At 40.5% G+C, this 21,473-nt stretch overlaps 1 protein-coding gene across 6 annotated transcripts in view; it reads left to right on the top strand.

The window, feature by feature from the left end:
• grid2 (glutamate receptor, ionotropic, delta 2) overlaps nucleotides 1-21,473 on the top strand; it is a 564,677-nt gene that overhangs the window by 360,510 nt on the left and 182,694 nt on the right. For all 6 annotated transcript variants that reach the window (XR_012594250.1, XR_012594251.1, XM_074637696.1 and 3 more), the window contains exons 5-6: nucleotides 3,635-3,688; nucleotides 15,502-15,675. Coding sequence is in view for 4 of the 6 variants with exons in the window: in XM_074637696.1 (XP_074493797.1) it covers nucleotides 3,635-3,688; nucleotides 15,502-15,675 (228 nt within the window). In the remaining 2 variants the exon portion in view is untranslated. The remainder of the gene's footprint in view (nucleotides 1-3,634; nucleotides 3,689-15,501; nucleotides 15,676-21,473) is intronic.

Here is a 21,473-nt window from a genome sequence, read left to right as displayed (position 1 = left end):
GCTTTTGTCAAGTCAGGCCTTGGTACGAACACCAAACCTTGACTGAATGTCAGCCAACTGCAGCCGTTTGCCAGAATCAATGATCTTCACTTTGTTGGACTCCTTCAGGAGTGACATGCGGACGGAGGTCATTACAAGATCAAAATGTTTTTTGGCGGTATCACGGCCACTCTGTAAAAGACATACGAGACTGGGGTGCACAGTGGCATGATGTTGCAGATCAGTCTTAGTTCCCTCTGTCTGCTTTCAGACTCGGAGAACAGGCTTACTCGTATTGACACTGAGTGATTTGATTCGTCCCGGCCCGCTGAGCTGGTGTTTGTTTGATCTTCTGACTTCAGAGAGAGAGAGCTGAGCAGAAATTAAGCTTTTGTAGAGCCGGTCATAGTGGCCAGAAGAATCTCAGTGGTAGCATTAAGGGAACTTTACCCAAGTGATGCCTACCTGCCATGTTGGCATTGATAAAAATGCTGTGGTAATTTGTTAGTTTGACATATGCACACAAACAAGGCAGTTTTGGATGTTAGCAGCAATATTTGTTGTTGCTTTGTTTTATGCTTGTCTGTGCGTGAGAGAGAGTGAGTGTATTGAACAGTCCCAACCCCTGAGGAGTCACGTCTAGTGTTAGTCTGCCCTTTCGCTAATTAGCTTGAAACATCTGCCCAGACGGCTGCCAGAGGGAGGTCATAATGGGAGAAGTGGAAACACTTGCATCCACCAACTCTTGCATACAAGCAAACAACATCAGCATATACACATTTGCATTACTTTACATGCCTAAATCACATTCACAAATTGAGGTACACGCACACATATTTGCATGTTTATAAAGTTAGTTTTGCTCATAATCCTGTGTAAATATCATCTAAAACCTTAATGAGCACCAAGGGAAAGGAACGGGGCAAACAGGCAGAGAAATGGAGAACAGAAGAACAGCTTGCCAAACCTCTGTCCTTTCTTCTCTCTATTCCCTTTCCCCCCACCTTCACTGCTTGTTGTTTCTGTTTTTTTTGCAATGCTCCGACAGATAGATAATATAATAGATAGAGACAGAAACAGCACGAGAGGACAAAAAAAGATTAATAACCTCCAGTATTCTAGTGATCATTGTTTTCAGCGCTGTTCCAAGGTAAAGTCTAGAGAGTAGAGACGAACAGAAATGCTGTCAGAAAAGAAGAATTAAGGCAAAAATCTAGTTTTGCACCCCTCTCCATCATTCTCCTCCCTGCCTTACTCCTCGTCTGTGTCGCAACCATGTTTCCTGTAGACAAAGTGTTTTACGGCAGCCGCCAATGTTACAATGATGAAGTTTTATGGAGACTGTGGGAGATTAAAGCACTATTAGCCACGCTCCGTCAGCTCTCTCCAGCTGTTGCCTTTTGTTTACGGCTAAAAAGTGTTTTATGACACACAATGCTATAGTCACCTAAACAATTATAGCAAATGATATACGAGTGGCACTGTATTTTTACACCAGGAGGGTAAGAAGGGGAGAGAGAGCGAAGGAAAGTAGCGGGCGCACTCAGAGTGAGAAGAGAGCAATTAAAGGAGAGCAGAGATGATGGGATGAGAGGTGAGGCAGGAGCAGCGATAAGAGAACCAAATTAAAGGGTTGGGTGGGATTGGGAGGGAGCGAAAACAAGTGTTTCTGACAGAAGAAAGACAAAAGCAAGGTTGAACCCTCCTTCTCGTTTAAAAGAAATGTTACAGATGGAGTGATATGCTTTGAAATAGTTTTGTAAAGAGAGAGATAGCTAAAGGATGAGAGACAAGATCGAGACGATAGACAAGAACAGAAAGAGTGGATAATAAATGACGGCACTATTTGGTTTGAGTTAGCAGAGAAAGAGAAACAGAGAGCTACACTCAAATATCTATTTTCTGCTCCCCTACTTTTTGTAGGCTCTTAATGGCACTGCCATTTATTCTTTACAAATGTTACCTTTAGCTATCCTTAAGTGATGTTCCACTTAATGTTATGTAGGTTTTGTCCAGTTTTACACTCCTGTCCATTTGGGTAAAGGAAGCAAAACTAAATGCATATGTGTTTATAAATGAAACTTAATCACTTCCCAGCTGTGTGAGAGAGGGACCTTGCTGTTAGTAGTTCAAGAAGCAGCGGTTCTCCAAAGCGTTCTCATCCTAACTAGTCATATACTGGCGCTTTGGCATCGCAGTAAACACCTTCTTAAAGTTGCGAATTAAACAGAAATATTTGCTTAGGTTCAGGAAACAAAACCCCTTAGTTAGGTTGAGGAAAAAACTACATGGTTAGGCTTAAAATTACTATATTTGTACAGTGAAAATTACATGAACGTGAACACGGGACAGGAATGTCCAGCTGATTGTAAAGTGAAAGTGAAACTTAACGCACGGACCACAAACAGCGGTCTCCTGGATGAAAGCCTTGTGTTTGTTGGACCATCCACCTCCCCTACTACCCATCCTATGAGTCTCTTTCGCTCTTTAACTACGTCATCACAACACTTTCCCTGAGCATTTAATATTGATGCGGATGGGTTTACATTGTAGTTAATGGAAAGCTCTTTGCGTCTCATATCGAATTGAATGCTGACGGCCATGACAAAGCGTCGGTATTTGACGCCCTGGGAATGAGAACGGGCATGGTTCTCATAATGTGTGCTTCACTTATGTATTTATGTTGGGTATAAGGAAAAGGCTCGCCCTCATGCTTGTCAGAGAGACAGTTCATTGGTAACGGGGAAAAGAGGCCACTTGAACAAGCAGACAGAGAGTGAGCTAAAATAAAGCTACTGCAGCTATAAAAAGGGAAATTGATGATATTATAACATAAATGTATGTGCAAATATACCGTGGGTGTGTCTGGAATTCCAAATGTTTTTGCCTTGTGTGTGCGGTTACTCTTTCTGTCATCTAGGCAGCACCATTTCTAAGTGCCCTATTGCTGCAGTGTTTAACAATTGTGTAGTTACTGGTTAAGAGTTGACACATATAAATATTTAAGTTACAGCATTAACAATTAATGGAGAAGGTTTTCTTTTTCCCTGTGCCGAAACATACTATTTTGAGGCAGTGTATTTGTGGTTGTGCGTGCGTGCGTGCGTGCGTGCGTGCGTGCGTGCGTGCGTGCGTGCGTGCGTGCGTGCGTGCGTGCGTGCGTGTGTCTAAGAGACAGAGGTAGAGACGTAGAGAGTGAAGTTAGTCCACTCGGAAGTTAGTCTAATCTGTGTAAATTAGCGAGAAAAGCTCTAATGTTGAGATTCAACATTCGACATGTGTTTGTGAATATTCTGTGACACTCAAGCAAGCTTCGCCATATTTGCATGTGTTTGAAAAGATTTTTGACTGATACCTTGAACACCTTTGATACAAGTTTTCTCAAATCACTTATGCCAAGCTTCACACTAGGTTTCAGCCTTGCACATTTCCATAATGTTCTTTTCCATAATATTCACACTTCAGTTACCATGTATTACATTATCCAAGCCAGAAGATATATTTAAAGGTAACAACAAGGAATCTAAAATTCTTTAAAACATAAAAAAACAGACTACTTGTCGCTTAACTTATTTCCCTTATTTCTACCAAATCTATTATATATATTTTTTTTCTCTCAATACTAAATGTGATGGTGTGTTTTGTTGTGTTGCAGGTGGTGGAGACCAACCTGGTGGCCTTCGATTGTCACTGGATCCTGATTAATGAGGTGAGTGCCACGGAAATGATTTACGATTTATGCCTTCAGTTCACCTTATTGTTTCAATTATCCTGGGAATATTTATGGTTTTTAGACCCAGAGCCACTCTAATCTCTTCATTGTCTTGGGTGTTTGAAGGAGAGAGGAGAGCTTAAAAAGCTGCTGACTTCTTTTGTTCAGTTCGTCCAATAAAACACAAAACTGGATGACCAAGGACAATTTAGTTTAGTTAGCTTCAGCTGCTGTGCATCACCGGCAAAAACAATTTTGTACCTTTAAAGCTCACCACTTATTGAAGATAAAGCCACTGTATACAAACACTAAATTGTCAGAGATGCCAAAAGTGACCTTGTAAAAGTTCCTTTGGATGAGCACATATTCCAGTTCAAAATCAAGATCACTACTTAAATATTAAAAGCTCTCTGGATTAACGAGAGCAGACAAGCACTGACAGTCCACAAAGTCACTCTACTCTCCCTCAGAGTGTACCGCGTTTGTCCTGAAATGCTTCTTTAGTCCATGTTCACAATCACTGATCAGAGTGACTATTGTTCATTAGGGAAACATAATTAAATTTTAATATTGGCTGTACTTTCATATTAATGTTGAATAGGAACACATCTTTGATCTTGCGTCATTTGAAGTGCCTTTATAAAAACCAGCGGGATGAGCTACATTTGTGTGTGTGTGTGTACTGCTAGCTAATGCACTGTGTATTGATAGCCTTGGGTATTGCAGTGAACTGGCAGGGCACAGCAGGGCGTCCATGCTGCCTCACATTCACACACACACACACACACACACACACACACAAGAGCAAGTGTGCAAACACAACCATGTACACAAGCAAAAAACAACATTGACTGTAGAAGCAATGGAAGACCTAACTTGGTACTAAACAAGAAAAATATAATGTAGTTTCTCTTGCTCCCTGTTCCCTGCTGCCACATGCTGCAAGGCTCAGCAGTCCTATTACTTGCTCAGTTATGCAAAGAAAGTATTTCTGTTGGAGTCAAATGTTAGTATGCATGACATCCATTAAGGCTGCAGGGAGAGCCAATCATTATTTTCTGATGTTCACTTTTAGAATCTTAGTGTTGTTACATGAGGGTTTTTATTTTTTCCTATTTGATATGGATGAGAGGCCGCAGTAACATTGTCACAATCCCCACAAATGCCTCAGACAACCTCACAGTATTATTATTTTTTGCATTTTCTCAAATGCTAATGCTTCCAGGGAGTGAGGGGAATGAATGAGACTCGCCCCTGCACTCTAATGAAGATGGCAGGTTCCTCAGAGGTAAAAATGTGGATAAATCTGTTCAAAACAACCACTCTGTATTAGTTACTGGCTTCATAGAAGGACTGTTGTGCCACTTCAATGTGTCTCCTCTGCTAATTGAAATAAATGCGCATTTCATAATGTAACACTAGAGACTTTACTGCTCACTTAAAAAAAAAAACCTCTGTGGTCTTACTCTTTCCTGGCAGACTGTCTTCGTACACAGGCAGATGGCAGTGTCAAGCAGCCTACTGAGCAGTCTATCATGTACTCGGCTGCCTGGTAGGCTGAATTCACATCTAGCTGTCTAATAGACTGCTTTGCATCCTGTCAAGCATCTGGTATTCTCTCACACTCTTCAGGCCTCTGCGCAGCAGCCAGTTCTTTGCTTAGCTGTCTGGGAGGCTTAACATGTCATTCAGCAGCCTGCGTGCATGTCTAGCAGCATGCAGCCTGTAACACTTTGTACCTGCTGCCTTTGAGAAATCAATGGTGAAATGCAGTCTGGCAGGCCAATGCTCCCACAGTTGTTTATGTTTTAGCAACGGCACAATATCACTGAAGTATGTTTCCTTACTGTTATTGTAGTTCAAAATTAAAACCAGCAGATGTGAATAGCACCGTCTGCATATTTCTGTTTCTTTCATAAATCATATGAGGTTTTTTAACTTCACACATTCGCAGGTACTGCAAGACTGGTGACAAAAGCTTTTAGTTGTTTTAGGTTGCTTTCACAAGCCAACATTTAATCCATTTAAATCAAACTCTGGCGCAGTTCGTTTTGGCAGTTGTGAACGCAGTAACCATACTCTTTTGCAGACCAAAACAACCAGACCGAGGCCACTTGCGAGAGCAGGTCTCGGTCCGTTTCCAAGCGAACCAAATCGCAGGCTGCGTGTGCGAGCATTTGTTGAGATGGACGGAGGTAAACGACAGGTTAACATGAATTCTTCTGAAGTCCGATGTTTGCTTGACATTTGGGCCGAAGAGAACATGCAGAATATGCTACATAAAGTCCACAATAACAGTGACGTTTACAAAGTCATAAACTGGAGGAGAAGGGATTTGTGTGCAGTCGATCAGTGCCGAGTCAAAGTGAAAGAAATTTGACAGCATCAAAGTCGAAGAAGACGAAAAAGATAAATTTTCTCCTTTGTACACGCCCCTCAGCAATTTTTTGATTTGTGCACTTTGAAACTGAACAGATTAAATAGAAAACGAACCAAAAGTATCAATTTAACTCTGATTCGGACTAGCAAAATGGACTATGGCTTATGAAAGCGCCCCTTAGATTTTTTAAAACAGTATGTCGATTGGCTTGTGGCTACCATGCGACACAGTCTGGTTATCACTTGTAGTTGGCTCATTGCAGAAAGAGAGTTGTTGGCAACTGACCACTCCTCAGGGAGCAAAAATCTCTGTGGGACAGTAGAAGCTGGTAGTGCTAATGTTATTAAGTGAGATCAATTAGTACTTTACTCTCACAGTTTCAAATGTCCACAAGTTTTGACACATACAGTACTTCAGCCCTGTTACACTAAAGTGTTGACAACTCTCATGCTTTCGGCATGATGCTGTCAGACTCTGTCTCACGCTCTCTTGCTTCTCAGCCAAATGGCACGCCACAATTTAAATTGTCATTTAAAATACAGCGAGAACCAGTCTAACCCGGTGAGTATGATGGGAGGAGACCAGATTCAGATTGGGTCGTCGGCAGGACAGAAAGGCTAAATCCTCCTACATCTCTTTCCTCTCGTGCTGTCTGCACACACGCTTTGGCACTTTCTGAAAATGTAGACATTCCAGTTGCTGTTCAGATACTGCCACCCACATTTCATTACCCAACATACTGTATATCTTCTTCAAATGCTACCTAAGTTGCTTAATTGAGATATAGGCTATATTTGTGATAGCTGGATGAGCTGTTCATGCAAACATGGCAAAAAAAAAACACTGCTAATTTAGCCAACTAAAATTAGATAGTTAGTCACTGATATTCAGCCCAACTGCTTTCACCATAATATTTTTAAGTAGGATTATAGGTTATTTTGCCAAAATAGTTTTGAGAGGCGAGAGAATTGTAAAAGCAGAGGTGAATACATGGGCAATGAAGAGGAGAAGGAAAAGAGAGGAGATTTAGGTGGAAGAAACAACAGATGTCCAGAAATGAATGAAGAAGAGGAGAGTGATGGTGGAGTAAAGAGAGCTTAAAGATCCCTTCCACTCAAAAATGTTTTTTTCTAATGTTTATGTCGCTAAAATGTCTGACCGTGACTATACTGACTTGTATCTGTGCAAAGTTTGTTACCAGTGTTTTCACATTCCTCTACTGAAGCGGGAGATGTATGTACTCTTCCCTGAAATCTGAGATTCAAAAGTACTCCTGTCAAAAAAAGGAATAGTGAAACAGTCTTCGACACAACAACTGGCAAAGAAGCCTGAAACCTCCAGCGCAGAGCAGACTTGTCAGTACAGAGAGCTAGAGTTTGCATTAGCATAGTGAAAAACTTGACAGCGAGCATGGGAGAGTGTGCCTTTTTTGGATATAAACTGGACCCTGGAGCTCCCTTCCACTATCCACCAAAAAATCCCACTAGATATTATTGTATGTTTCACAACTACTAATGAGGTGTCAGCCACTGCCTGTGACAAGCTAACAAACAACATAAACAAATAAAAGATGCTAACCACATTTACCATTCTGAAATGTCTGCTAGTCGCCGATTTTGGTGCACAACAGACTTCTCATCTGAGTCAAACATGTATGGCTGAATCTCTGCGATGTTTCCTCTGACTAAGAAAATAGACCAGACACTGAAACTCGCTACAGATTGTGAGCTGGTTGCGGAGCACCGTGCTGCCATCTTGATGCGCACTGCTCAACCTAGCGCGAGCAGTGGTGGGTGAGGCGAGGCCAGATCCAGAATTTCTCAATGTGGGAGAAAGAGTAGATGTACTACCACCGCCTTTTGAGGTTTTTTTTTTGTTGTTGTTTTTTTGTTTTACTTTTTTAATGGGAAAACCATGTTAAACGAAATACTAATCATAGCAGGGTATTTTTATATGCTTTAAAACAGGGGTCTCCAACAAGTAGCTTGTGAGCTACCAGTAGCTCACTACCTGTGTCTGAGTGGCTCACTAAAGGTTACAAGAATATGGACATAAATTTGATAACTCAAAGTCACATTATAAACCAGTTTAAATGTCTATCCAATCAAATTCACAGACATTGCACGCTGCTTTCAAATTTCATGACATTAGCGACGCAGTAACATTAGGAATGTGTGCAGACCAGCAAGCGTACACCAGATTTGACAATGACCGCAGAAAATAGCCAGGCCAATAAAAAGCAAAAAATATACTATTTTAATGAGGAATTGGTAATGACAAATGTGTGTGTCCCTTTTGCGGTGCAAGCATGTCAGTCGGTAAAAGACGTAACGTCGAGCGCCACTTCACCAAAGTCCACGGCAACTTTTCATGGGACTTTCCGGCTGGCAGCAGTTTACGAACGGAGAAGGTAAAGGAGCTGAAAACAACGCTTCAAAGACGACAGTCTCTTTTTACCAAACTGACGAAGAAGGCCAACACTGCAGGAGAGGCTTCTTTTAGTGGCGCACATCATAACGAAACAAAAAGCCCTTCCCCTATGGCGGGATTGTAATAGAAGCGATTACTGCGGTGGCTGCAATGTTATTAAAGGACCATGAAAGTAAGACAGAAATTATGTCTGCTGTTGGCCATGTATACAACTTGGTGGCGCTATGTGTAGCTCTCAGCCACTTTCATTTTGTCAAATTAACTATCAGAGGAAAAAAGGTTGGAGACCCCTGCTTTAAAACATGTCTGGAGGGGGACTTTAGTTTAGTTACTTTAGTAAGCTGCCAAACGGCTCTCGGGTTTATCGTATAGAGAACCTTTAAAGGAGTGAAGTTAAATTAGATAAAGTTATATAATTTTACCAGTTTACACTAGCAAAAAGTACTACCGTGAACTTTCTGAAATCTGTTATCACGATATGTACTTTTCTTAAGTGATACCAAACAACCACAAACTGTCATTACTGCATTGTTCTGATTAAGATCTGAGTGAAGAGCTAAACCTGTGCACATACTGTAAAATATTTCACATTATGTTTTTCCCCAGTTTCCCCAAAGATAATAATCATTTCATTCAGGCATATCAAAATTTATAGCCGACTCATAACTAAGTTTTTCAGTCTAATTTGCTCGTAGCTAAAAATATGCATCAGCATCATTGCAAACTAGCTGTGGTTCTGGACAAATTGAACAATGGGATGTTTATAGAAAAAAAACAAGTGCAAGAAGTTAGATTATGAATGTATGTTTATGCTAAGCCGGTTAAGGCATTCATGAGGAAGTCATGCTTGATGGGGCTCCATCTTTCCCTTTTCCTGTATCTCTCTGGTTGCATCTTTCAATCTAAAATCAAAAATCCCCTCAAATAATTTGAATAAAAGCCTCTGATTCTGTTTATCAAGATTCAAATTTAGTTCAAATATACAGTAGACACAATATTCCCACTATAGGCTTTGTGGAGTCCTCTAGCGGATTGTTTAAAATGGATGAGCGGCTACAATATCACGTGATACGTAATGTCCTCTAGTACTGGTTCTTTGGAGAATGAATATTCCTATGTGTAAAAATGCTCTCCCTCCCTGTGGTTTATTATGGATGAGGGGGTACTGTATGGTTGTCATAACTCTGCTTTATCTACAGCCAGCAGTCAGACAGCCCCACTGAGGGGGAGTTCACAGTTCATAATTGATCATCCTTCCTCTCCCTATCTCCTTCGTTCTGCTCAGGCTGGGGGGATGAAGATGAGGAGGAGCAGAAATAATAAGGGACACTCGTGGCTTCTCTTTTTCTGTCTTTCTCTTAAGTTTGGAGGATAACTCCACCATTGACCTTACTCACTCTGAATCTCTTCATGGGCTTTCATTTTCTCTCATGCTATCAATCTTGATCTTCTCTATTGCCGTTTTCTTCATTATTTTCTTTCTCTCCAGTCATTTCTGCCTTTTTGTCTCTCAAGGGAACAAGTGAATGGTAATGAGATGAGACAAGATTAGGCTTTTCTGTCAATTTGGCTCTTAACATATCACTGCCTGATATCCAAAGCCATGTAACTGAGATTTGGGGGATTTTCATGCTTTGAATATGATTGAAGGATTATATGGTCTTCTGCGGTTTAAGACCGTTCTACAATCCTTTATGAAGCCCTCTCAAAACCCATTGTACTCTCCAGAAATGCTCGGTGGTCAGTGTCATTCATTGTTCTTGGAAACATGCTGAAGATACAAAATGACAGTAATTATAAGCTGCAGACTTAGCTAAGCTAAAGACCCTTCTTATTTATTGCTACATTACTTACAGGGGGAGAACGAGTTAACAGTTGTGCGCACTCTGTGCACAGCTGGAAGTTGCCCAGTATGACTGCAGCCATCTAAGACTGTTGTTGCTCAGCGGCTCTCCTGGAGCTGTTGGATATGTTTTGTGTCTTTTTTAAAGCATTTCTCCTATCCAGATGTCCCTGCATGGTCGAAGGATCTGAATCAGAAACATTTTGATCACAACTTTGTCTTCCATTTGCTCTCGCAGTTCCTTTGAAAACAGTTTTTTTTGACAGCCATGACAGAGAGATATATATTATTTTCTACATAGTCCATCACCACTGCACTATACTGTTTCACTGCATGCACTTGTGTCAATGGTTCTCCCTCGTTAACTTGTATTTAACATTTCACGTGTTTGCATTGTTTCATAATGTCTGGCCAAGAATCACCTTTGGACACATATACAACTCACACCATCATCAGGTTCTTTCCCTTTGTCGTTCAGGAAGTGTTCCACTCTGTGCAACTCCCATCATTCTAGCCTCTCTTTCCTTCGGGCCCCTTTGTTACATTTTTGTGTTTAAGGACACTAGTGCAGTGCTGGTTCAAAACGTGCCTGTCCTGAACGGGCCGATTGTTTGGCCTCCCATATTGCTGCTTGCAGCTTTCTCGAGAACCGCTCTTTCAAACAACTTCACACTCGACACTGCACTTCCTTGGGTCCTGAGCAATACACCTGCCATGACATAGTTGCATCCCCTAGCAATGCTAGGGTATATGTGTCATTTCGCCGCAACATTGACAGAAAGCGAGCTGTACCCAGCATGCTGTTCGGTGGTGTAACAGTTAATACGGGTCCCCTCTCAATACACAGTTAATACATAATGCACCATTAATAAATATGCCTCGTAGATCTCAAGAGCTTGCATTCGACACTGCACTTCCTTAGGTCCTCAGCAATTGTTGTGTTCTGGCTGTGCCAGCTTGTTGTTGTGAACTGTTGTGGGTTTTGATGTGGTTTATTTGTATGTATTTCCGGTGTTTCCTGTTTTATTTTGGTGATTCACTCCTCCTGTGTCTTGTCTGGGTTTACTTCCTTCCTTTGTCTGTTTTCCCGCCTTTTGGTTGATTGTCTGCCCCGCCCTGATTTGTTTCACCTGTGTGTAATCTTGTCTGTTATTTAAGCCTGTGTTTCCCCTCTGTCCTTGTTGGTTCGTACTTGTCTTCCCAGTCCCTTGTCCTCCGTGTTCCTAGTGTTCCTCCGTGTTCCTAGTGTTCCTAGTGTTCCTAGTGTTCCTCCTGCCCGTGACTCTCGCACCCTCTGGTTTGTAGTTTTTTTGTTTTTGTTCTCAGTTTGTTTTTGGTGTGTTTTCATTTGTACTTTGTTCCCCTCCTTGTTTTGTTAGTTCTGGAGTTTGTCAGCTGAATTAAAGCTCGCTTTTATTTAAAAATCTTCCTGTCCTGCTTGTACTCTGCGTTTGGGTCATCTTAGTAACTCACCACACGACAGCAATACACCTATATAGGTGAGAAGTTGATCGGATGAACGGTTGTAGAGAAAATGCAGACGGAGGCTCCTTCCATTTTAGTGAGACCATTGAAAGTCCTAAAATATTGAGGGGAAAGTACAGAAAGGAGAGGGTGACAAAGAAGAATCAAAGACATTTAGGGGCTGTTGTGGGAAATTGCCAAAGGTGTTGGAGAGAGAAGAGAGGCCAAACGAAACAAGATGCTTTTTCCAGATTTGTTTTGTTTTTCACAACTTTGAACCTCTGAATACAAGCAAAACAGAAGGATTTGGTGTTCTCATAGAAAAGGGGAGAATGGGAAGGAGCTGCGAGGGTGAGAAGAGGAGTAGGAGGAGCAGAAAGTGTTGAAGAATAAATAAAACCAGCTTTTGTTCCCCTCATCTGCAGATAAAGAGAGAGAGAGAAGGATTTGGTGTCTCTAGGGGAGACGGAGGGAGACGGAGGGGTTAGGGGGGAGAAAGGGAGAAAGGGCGGAGAACAAAGTATAGGGGTCAGGGAAGAAGTACCAAGAACAATTGAGGATGAGGGATTTTTGCTTTTCACTCTCATCTTCAAGTAAAACACTAAAGATGAGGATTTGGGGCCCTAAGGGGAATAGAGAGAAAGGGAGAAAGGGGATGGGTTGAGGTTGACGGGGGTGTCTGCAGACTAAAACTTGAAGTTTATGGAGTAAACAACTCGTGATTCACTCCATATATGAGCTGCAGGGCGTTTTGGGGGTTACAACTTACCCAAAGCTTTTGGTTACAGGTAGTTGGACTTGGTGCACATATTTGGGGGGCACTAAACCATCCTCAGGACTAAATGATTTTGTAAGTGATTGTTCAGCTTGAAGGGAGATTTTGATTGACGAGAATGGATTAACAATAATGCTACCTTTGCTCAAATGCTTTCATAGGACTGAACGATTGAATATGTCATTGAAAACTAGGTGGATATGATGCTTAGGGAGTGTGATAGATTTTCTCAAGCTGTAAGTAAGTCAAACAGCCGTGATCGTTGCATGCTGGTTTTAAAGGTTGAATAAATGATTTGTTTTAGGTTTACTTTTTATAAACCAGATTATACTAAACCAAACTAAACCCGAGAGTTCATATCGTATATTAACCGGGATCACGATTTTGGCTTCCCACAATTAAATTAACAATTTCGAGCAATATAAAATCGATATTAGAGAGAGAAATATAACCTGTTTAACTTCCTAACACTAGCTCTAAGCAGCTTATAATATAGAATTAGAACTACTAATTCCAAGATTATTTTTTTTATCAATAAAATAAATAATTTATTTCCTTATCATTTAGAATTGTGTCTTTTTATATAAATAACCACTATAGATGACAATAATAAGGTCAAATAATTAAATTAAATTTTTTGACAGTTGGAATTTAGCACAACATTGAAGTGAAAGCAGCGCTCTGCTTATTTAAATGGAAATTTTAAATATTAGATTTTTTATATATTGATCAAAATAATCGTGATTATCATTTTGGCCATAATCGTACAGCACTACATATTATGTATTTTGGTCATATTTTAATGTATAGATTGAAGAAGCCCATGAAAGGTTTACAGTAAGTGGCCTCAAAGAAGTTACAGTATGTGAACACGAAACACGAAAAAGGAGCATTTTTATAATATGAGGTGAACTCTGCACCAGTATACCTTCTTCCTCCCAGGACCCCGTGTGTGTGTTGATGTGCTACACTCGAGAGCATGTGTGATTCGTGTGTGGCACTCATGTCAGTATGTGTGTGTGTGTATGGTTACGTGTCACATTTATTCAGTCTTAACTGTTAAGAGGCTAACAGCTTTTAGAGCACGCCACCGCCGAAAGTCACACTGGGTGTTGGTTAAGTTTGTCCCCAGAGAGACAGAGACGAACTGGCAAATTGAACGTGCCAAAGGAAGAAAGACGGACACGCCTGTTGAGAGGACAAATCTCAAAATGATCTTTTTCCTTTTAAGTTTCAGCGTGTCTGTGTGTGTTTGTATTCCTGTGCATTGGTGCATCTATATTTGTTTGAGTGTGACCCTTTGAGTGGGGCACTCTGGGTAATTCTTGCCCGCCGATGTTTCTTTGCATGCCCTTGACTGCCCGCTGTGAATCTTAATTCTCTTTTGGCCAACAGATCTGCCTTTTTAGCAATTTTCAGCATTTTCTCTCTGTCATGCATCTTTTTTTTGTTGGCTTTGTAATTCAGTTCCCTTCAGGGGTTTTATGTAAGCAACTGTTTGGGATTTTTGCCACGTTTTACCCCCAAAAGCCAGCAAATAGACTCCTTACTTGTACTGTTAAGAAAGTAGGTACCTCAGAGCACAAGGCATTCATACAAGGTTAAACCTGTTAAATTATTTCAGTTCTTCTTTACGGTACAAATATTTCTTTCTTCTGTTTTTATCTATTTTTAAAAAATAATTATAATCAATTGTAGATCCAGAACTCTGTTTACTCACTGTATTTCAAGAAAAAGAGGAAATATGTGTATTTTTAACATTCGAAACAGCATCAATTTGATGTCAGAAGCAAATGCATATTTGTGCAAATGGAGCGAGGGCCATATATCACCCTAATGAATGCAGATGAGTACAGCTATACCAATGAAGCCTGTATAATACTACCCCTAATCACCATTGATCACATCCCAAGAGGACTCACCAGCCTTAATGAACGTTAATTACATTCAAATGAAATCCATTGAGATTAGTCAATGAACCGGTGGTACCTATAATATTACCCTTTACTACTATAAAGTATGCGTGATGGCTTATTTATGTATGTGGGTGGTCTGCAGGCAGAGTCGCATCCATCCTGTCAAGCGGGCTGCCATGTGCAAATGAAACAGAATCAAAGGAGTTTTGCGTGATCGGGAGGCTTAAAAACAATCTCCTAAAAACATATGCACACATACACACAGATTCACACAGAAACTGGCCTTTGCACACAAGACGCACTCGAGCACACACAAACACAGATAATCACCACGCACATACACAAAGACAGCAAAGGCTGTCTCGGTTGGTGGCGGTGTTACCACCACCAGGGACGATAAACGTCAGTTCTCATCTCGTCACCACACGACCCCGTGCACTCGCAGAGGATGAATGGAGATCCATGGATGGAGAGAAGGAGAGAGATTGTGTCCTAGGGCTAAAATTAGCAATGATTCCTCCCTCAAGGTTTTGCAAGGGCATGCAGAGTACGTGCAAACACACATGTATGCACAAAACAAGCACACACAAACACGCTTTTTACTCTCCTCTCTCCCTCCTTCCATCTGCTGTGTCTAATAACTGTTTTTGCAGATGATGTAGACGGTGGTTTTTCACTGCTCAGTGTGGTGATAATGGGAAAAGTAGAGCATATAAAACAAGATCTAAAAAACTTAAAAAAGGAGGAGTTAGAGACATTTAATTTTACAGGGACGTTTATGGAGTGGTGTCCAACCAAGTTTTTGTTGTTGTTGCTGTTTTTTGTATTTTTCTTGTCAAAAATATTGGCTGTAGGTCTTCTGCAACAATAAATGATGGAGTTGTTGATATTGATTTTCTCCTCACTCTGTTATTATTCCCTCCCTATTCACTCCTTCTCTGAACCCTGCTCATTCCTCCTCCTATCCCTTTCACCACCCTCCTCCTCTTTCCCCCCTCTCAGGAGATCACAGACTACGACTTGCAGGAGTTAGTCTTGAAGTCGATCGGTCGGCTGACGCTGGTGCGACAGACGTTCCCCATGCCCCAGAACACAACTCAGCGCTGTGTCAAACACAACCACAGGATTAACACCTCCCTGTGTGACCCTAAAAACCCCAGATCTCACCAGCTAGAGGTGAGTTGAATTGGTGATTTCTCCATAAGGCAGGTCATGGATTTTCAACAAATCAAATAAGCATACTGGTTTTATGCTCAAGTGTCATAATGAAAGTACAGTGACTGATTCTGTAGCTGGAAGCCACCAAAAATAGATTGTATGTGTGTTATTTACCGGCTAATAAGATAGTGGTGTGCTTTGGTGACTTTTTTGACATAAAAAGTAGGCTATGGTAGAAATATTGTTGAAGTAAGCTGGGGGTAAGTAGTAGGTAGGTAAAAAGAAATGGCAAACGTAATTATACTTATTAAATTAATGAATTCAGTGTCAGAGTTGAAATAGTTGCATGACGTTCTGGATTGTTTTTCTATTTTATTAGACTTGACTATTCCAGAGTGTCAATATGCTAATTCACTTTAAGTTATATTCCAGTGAGTTGAAAAGCTGCTCACTTGTCGCAAAAGAAGCTTCAGTCAATAAGATCAGTGCCAGCCAAATAGGCAAAGCTACAGTAGGGAGTTGTTGTTGGCCTGGTCTCTGACATTCTGTCTCCTTGCAATTTAATTAACTGGAGGGATGATCAGAAAAAGAAAATTAACTCAGTCTAAATCAAGACTGAGCGCAGCGGGAATACAGTCAATTGATCGCCAATTGCATTATTGGGCAACTTTGCCCCCAATAAAAAGCAGCACTATAATCAGCATAACATAATGCATCAGTATAAAAGACTTCAGAAGAAATAGAGATTGGTTTGTGGTGATATCACTCACAAGTATATGCACAAATCCATCACATAGTTTGGAAAATATCCAAGCTAATTTTCTTCTTAACATATCACATTTTCATGTTTTCAGAACACAGTCATCTTGGAGGCTCATTCAGATGCAGTGACTCTAAACTACCTTTTAGATGAGCCAGAGCTAATTTCTTAATCCTCTCCTGTACTATACAGTATGTAAGCTTAATTGGTGTTGAATATGCAACACAAAACCTTTACAATCAGAGACAAAAAAGGCAAATCTTAAAGGGCGGAACCATTATTTTGTAGGTTTTTATATCATTCTGTAGCTTCCCAGTGGTGTTGCTTATGTTTTCAATTCCGAACATTCAAATTTTGGTCAAAGTATGTATGTTCTACTGTGAAAATACCATTTTCCCAAGCCCGTCTAAAACCTTTTTTCCCACGTGACCTGACGTGGTAGGTTTCTGCATGATGACCCTGCTACATCTAGAGTATATATACAGCCTTATAGTCAGTGTAATAACGTCACATAAAGTAACTTATACGGCGGTCAGCATGCTCCCAGTTGAGCAGCAGACAGGAGTACTGGCACAGAAGCTAAGCAATGTACTGCTGTGGACGCCACGTTAGTTTGGATCGGAAAGTCACACAATAAAACAAACAAACTAACCTGTGGATGCAGCAATATACTGTACCAGCACTCCTGTGTTCCTCAAAGTAAAATTACTGTTTTTGTGAATGGAGTCTGGTCTGGTCTCGAAGACTGCGATATAACAGCTTCAGTCCCCCTTCGGAAAGGGCTGTCTGATGGCAAGGTAACGCTGTGAAAATATTCTAAATACTGTATAGCGTACATTTAAACTGATATTGTTTTTTTAGGAGGCTAAAATACGTTTTTCTGCTGCTCCTGTCCACAGCCGCTTTACCTCGCCGTCAGACGGCCCGTTTGCAGACCGTTCCGACAGTAACTGAAGCCTTTATATTGCGGTCCTCAAGACCTGACCAGACTCAATGCACAAAACAGTCATTTTACCTCACAGAATGCCGGAGTATAGTTACAACACAACTTCAAAAAATCCAAACAAACCCTTTCAGTTATTTCCAAACTTAGCACTGCTAACTTTGACTCAGCTAGTGCTAGTGTTCACAATATTAATAACATTATTGATTAGCTTACTCTGGAAACCTACGTCACTGCTTTTTGCAATGGCTGAGTAGGCATTTCCATTTGAAAAGAACGGAGCAGAACACATAGTGGACCGGCCCTTTAACTTTGCCACATACGGTGAGAGTCCTATAACCATCATGCATGTGTGTGGTACACGTGTCTCTGAGTTACATTCTGTGCATGCACACATCTTCTGAAATACTTTCAAATGTTTGTTTACACACTGCTCTCTGGGTTTTCATGTCAGCATATTTCAAAAGTCAAAGTCCCAAACTAGTTGTATATTTAAAAGCTGCTCTGGTGCTCCATTTCTGTCTTTTTGAAACTGCTCCCAGTGTTTTAGTTTGACATTTCAACATGTCTCCCGATCCAAAAAGCTTCCCATTACACCAGGCTCGCTGATTTGACATTGTTACAGCTCATGCCTGTGAGCTTTTTTACCTGGAACATAAATCATTTCGGAAAAAGCTGGTTCATACCCTTATATGTGTTTATCTCAAACCACATAATTCAACTGACAGTATGGTTGTGGAAAACACAGCGACAGTGTTTTTTTTTCTCCACTTTCACATTTTCTTTACTTTACTAATATATCCCCCAGGGTGGCAATATGTATGCAATTATTACCCCTTCTTGTGTGTATGTGAGTCATCAAGCTGCCATCAAATAGAGCGGAGAAAAGGCAACACACTCTTATTTATGTGTCAAGACAAAAATCTGAAATTGAATTAATGTGCTGTTGATTTATGTGGATGCCTGAGACCCTGGGGGAACACATTTGATGAAAGTTGGAAATACATTGAAAACAGAAACATGGTCTTAATGTTTATGTGTAAATCTCCCTTTCAAGTCCTAAGATGGTACCGTTGTTGGCGTTCACCCACTGTAATCAGTGAATGGACATGCATATTTGTTTTTCAATCAAATAAAATTGAATAATGTAATGAAATAAACCAAAAAATGCCCGTAAGGTTAAAAAGCTCAATACATAAAGGTTGATTAAAGCCTATAGTGGGTTTGAGCCTCGCCATACAGTACATTATAATACAGCCATTGTTAACTCCTGGAGGCTCTGAAGCATTGAGTAATGCAAGTGCTTCTCAAGTGTGAAAAGCTGCAGAGGGCCGAGGTTGTGCATGTGTTTACAGTACGTATGTTAGTGTAACTCCTGTCAGTCAAAGACAATGTGTTTTTGAGTTTGTAGAAAACATCGTTCATGCACAGTTGAAACAACACCGTACACATCCTGTGTGTATGTGTGCGTCGGTGAGCGAGCGAGTGAGTGGGTGGGGAGGGGATGAGTGGTTAAATTTGAGAGGAGAGGAAACGAGGGATGGGAGAGAAAGACCAACAGAGAGAGGGAGAGACAGAGGAAGCAGATCCGCTCAGCGGTCAGAGAGTGGCCCAGAAGCCCAATTTCACACTGCACTGAAGCACATCAACTCAGGCTGACCACACACACGCACACACACACTCACACACTCACTCACATATATAAAGCTCGCTTGGAGTGCAGAACCCACTGATCATTGAAGCTCCCCACAGAGCAGTAGATTTTCACTTTAATTTTCAGAGAAAAAGCAATAGGCACAGAGACAGAGAGACAGAATGATAGATGGACAAAGACAGGAAGCGGAAGACAAAACTTTGAGAGCAAGGATACTTGGAAAGAAAGTGAGGGGAAAGTCACTATAGTTTTTTCTTTTGTTCTGTCTGTCTGCCAGTAAACTATTTGACAAGTAACAAGGCACATACATTTTGTCATCTCATCTTCTCTTATATATCAATTTTTAAAACGATGGAAAACCTTGACATGGCCACGTTCCCACTTGGTTCCCTTACATTTTAGAATAGCATGCTGGATGGTGAGTGATAGACTGAACAAGCAATATTTTTCAGACATAGTGGAGTGTACTGTACGTGTACTGAATTTGTCTTTTAGCCTGGAATTAAATTCAGCTGTTTGAGTCTACATCTCTGCTGTTTGAAAAATATCCAAAAAGTTTTTCATTCTTAATGAGCAGGATAGTCCCGAACCTTAAGAGCCAGACCTTAGACTCCACTCATTTATGATGTATTGCATTTTGATTCCATGGTTACTGGGAGTTATTTGCATAAGGCAATATCTTGATTAGAATGGTTACATGGTGTGAATTATTGACATTTCTCTCTAATAACCTTGTTGACATGGACTTATTTAATCACGCGAACATAACCACAATCCTGAAATATGTTTTTAACTCTGTAAATACCGCATAACATCTACATTCAAGGTTGCTGTTTCTTGTAACCTGCACAGGATGAAAAGGCCAAAATAAACATGAGAAAAGGGTTGACATACCAAAGGCCGAAGTGACTCCTTGGTTTCATAACAGGGTTTTTCATACTTTTATCATGACCTTACTCCAATCAAGTAAGGGGCATCAGAAGAAGATATTAAATGTAACGTATTTTTTTCTTTACTGGCATTATTTCCTTAATTAAGACTTAATAGAGTCATAGAGTTGGCCTACAAAAATAAAACATTCCTGTAGCACTCTATTATAGGTGTACATTTAAACATACAAATGTGCAGCATGCGATTCATCATTATTGCAGTCTTATTCACTGAAATACTTTCTTTAACATTTGACATTAAGAGCAAAATGTGCTTTGTCTGTGTGTGTAGAATCATGCCTGTTGTAGTCAATGTGTTTATTATATTCTCATAAACACAGAGACAGTGGGCCTGGTAAATCACATAACGATAGATCACTGAATAAACTCTTCTCCTTATCCCCCCACTCTCCCTCTGTTTTATTCTGTTGCGCCAAGGACCTATCAATACATTTTAATTAATGTCATCCTTCAAGCTTTTCTTCTGTGTGTGAATGTGTGTCTGTAAGTATGTGCAAAGTTGAACTAAAAAAGAGACGGGTGAATGTCATGCACCACATCTGCAGGAAACATACTGACAGGCAGATAGAGAAGGGAAAGCATGTAACTTTTATAGCATTTCAGCATGAAAGGGTTTGGCCGATTGCATACTTACTATTAATATCTGCAGGCCTGTATTGTCCATCAGCTTCATAACCAAAGGAGAAACAAAAACTAGACTCCCAAGCTGAAGCACATGCAAGCATGACATTGGTCATTTGGACGTCAGATTCTTGTTACAAATTGTAGCACAGCAATGTGAGCAAGTCCCCTACAGAGCATTGTCATGGAAATTACCTGTAAGCACTCAAACATACACCAAATAATGAACAAAACACTATTGGGTTTAAAGTAAAACAATTATATTGTATTACAAATAGGAGAGACCACGAATCGCATCCTAGTGACATTGATGCTATTGATGATTTGGATGACGATGATATTGATATTGAGGATGTTGTTGATGTTGATTAGGATATTCATGATGATGATATTGATGACGTTGTTGATGTTGTTAATGATGATGATGATGACCAAAAAAATCGGCACCTGTGTCCGATTGGACTTGCAGCTGTTGTTGGCACTTAATTGTAGTGTATTTTTATAGCACTCTGAGACAAAGAAACCACACGATTAGCACCTGTGCTGCTTATACACCATTCTGCTCTATATCTGATGTGCAACAAGCTCTACTTTGTCCTATAGCTCATGATACATTAAGTACAGTACTTGCCTTTGTCTAAAATATGGATGATACTTATGCCCTCTCTCTGACCTTAGCCTTGCATCCTGTTCCTAAGGTTGACACACAGTATAATCCCACACACACACATACACATAAGAAATGAGTAAACAAGAACCATGAGCTAATCACGAGCTGTGACTATGAGAATTCTTCCCTACACATGTATTTGCAAATACATACAAAGTAACACAATACTTGAATAAATGATAAACTTAAATGCTTAATGCCAATTTACTTTTACAGTA

Source organism: Sebastes fasciatus, chromosome 6 (assembly GCF_043250625.1).
Source record: "Sebastes fasciatus isolate fSebFas1 chromosome 6, fSebFas1.pri, whole genome shotgun sequence".
Lineage (NCBI taxonomy): Eukaryota > Metazoa > Chordata > Actinopteri > Perciformes > Sebastidae > Sebastes > Sebastes fasciatus.
The sequence above is the reverse complement of the archived record's forward strand: the minus strand, read 5'-3'. Positions and strand labels throughout refer to the sequence as shown.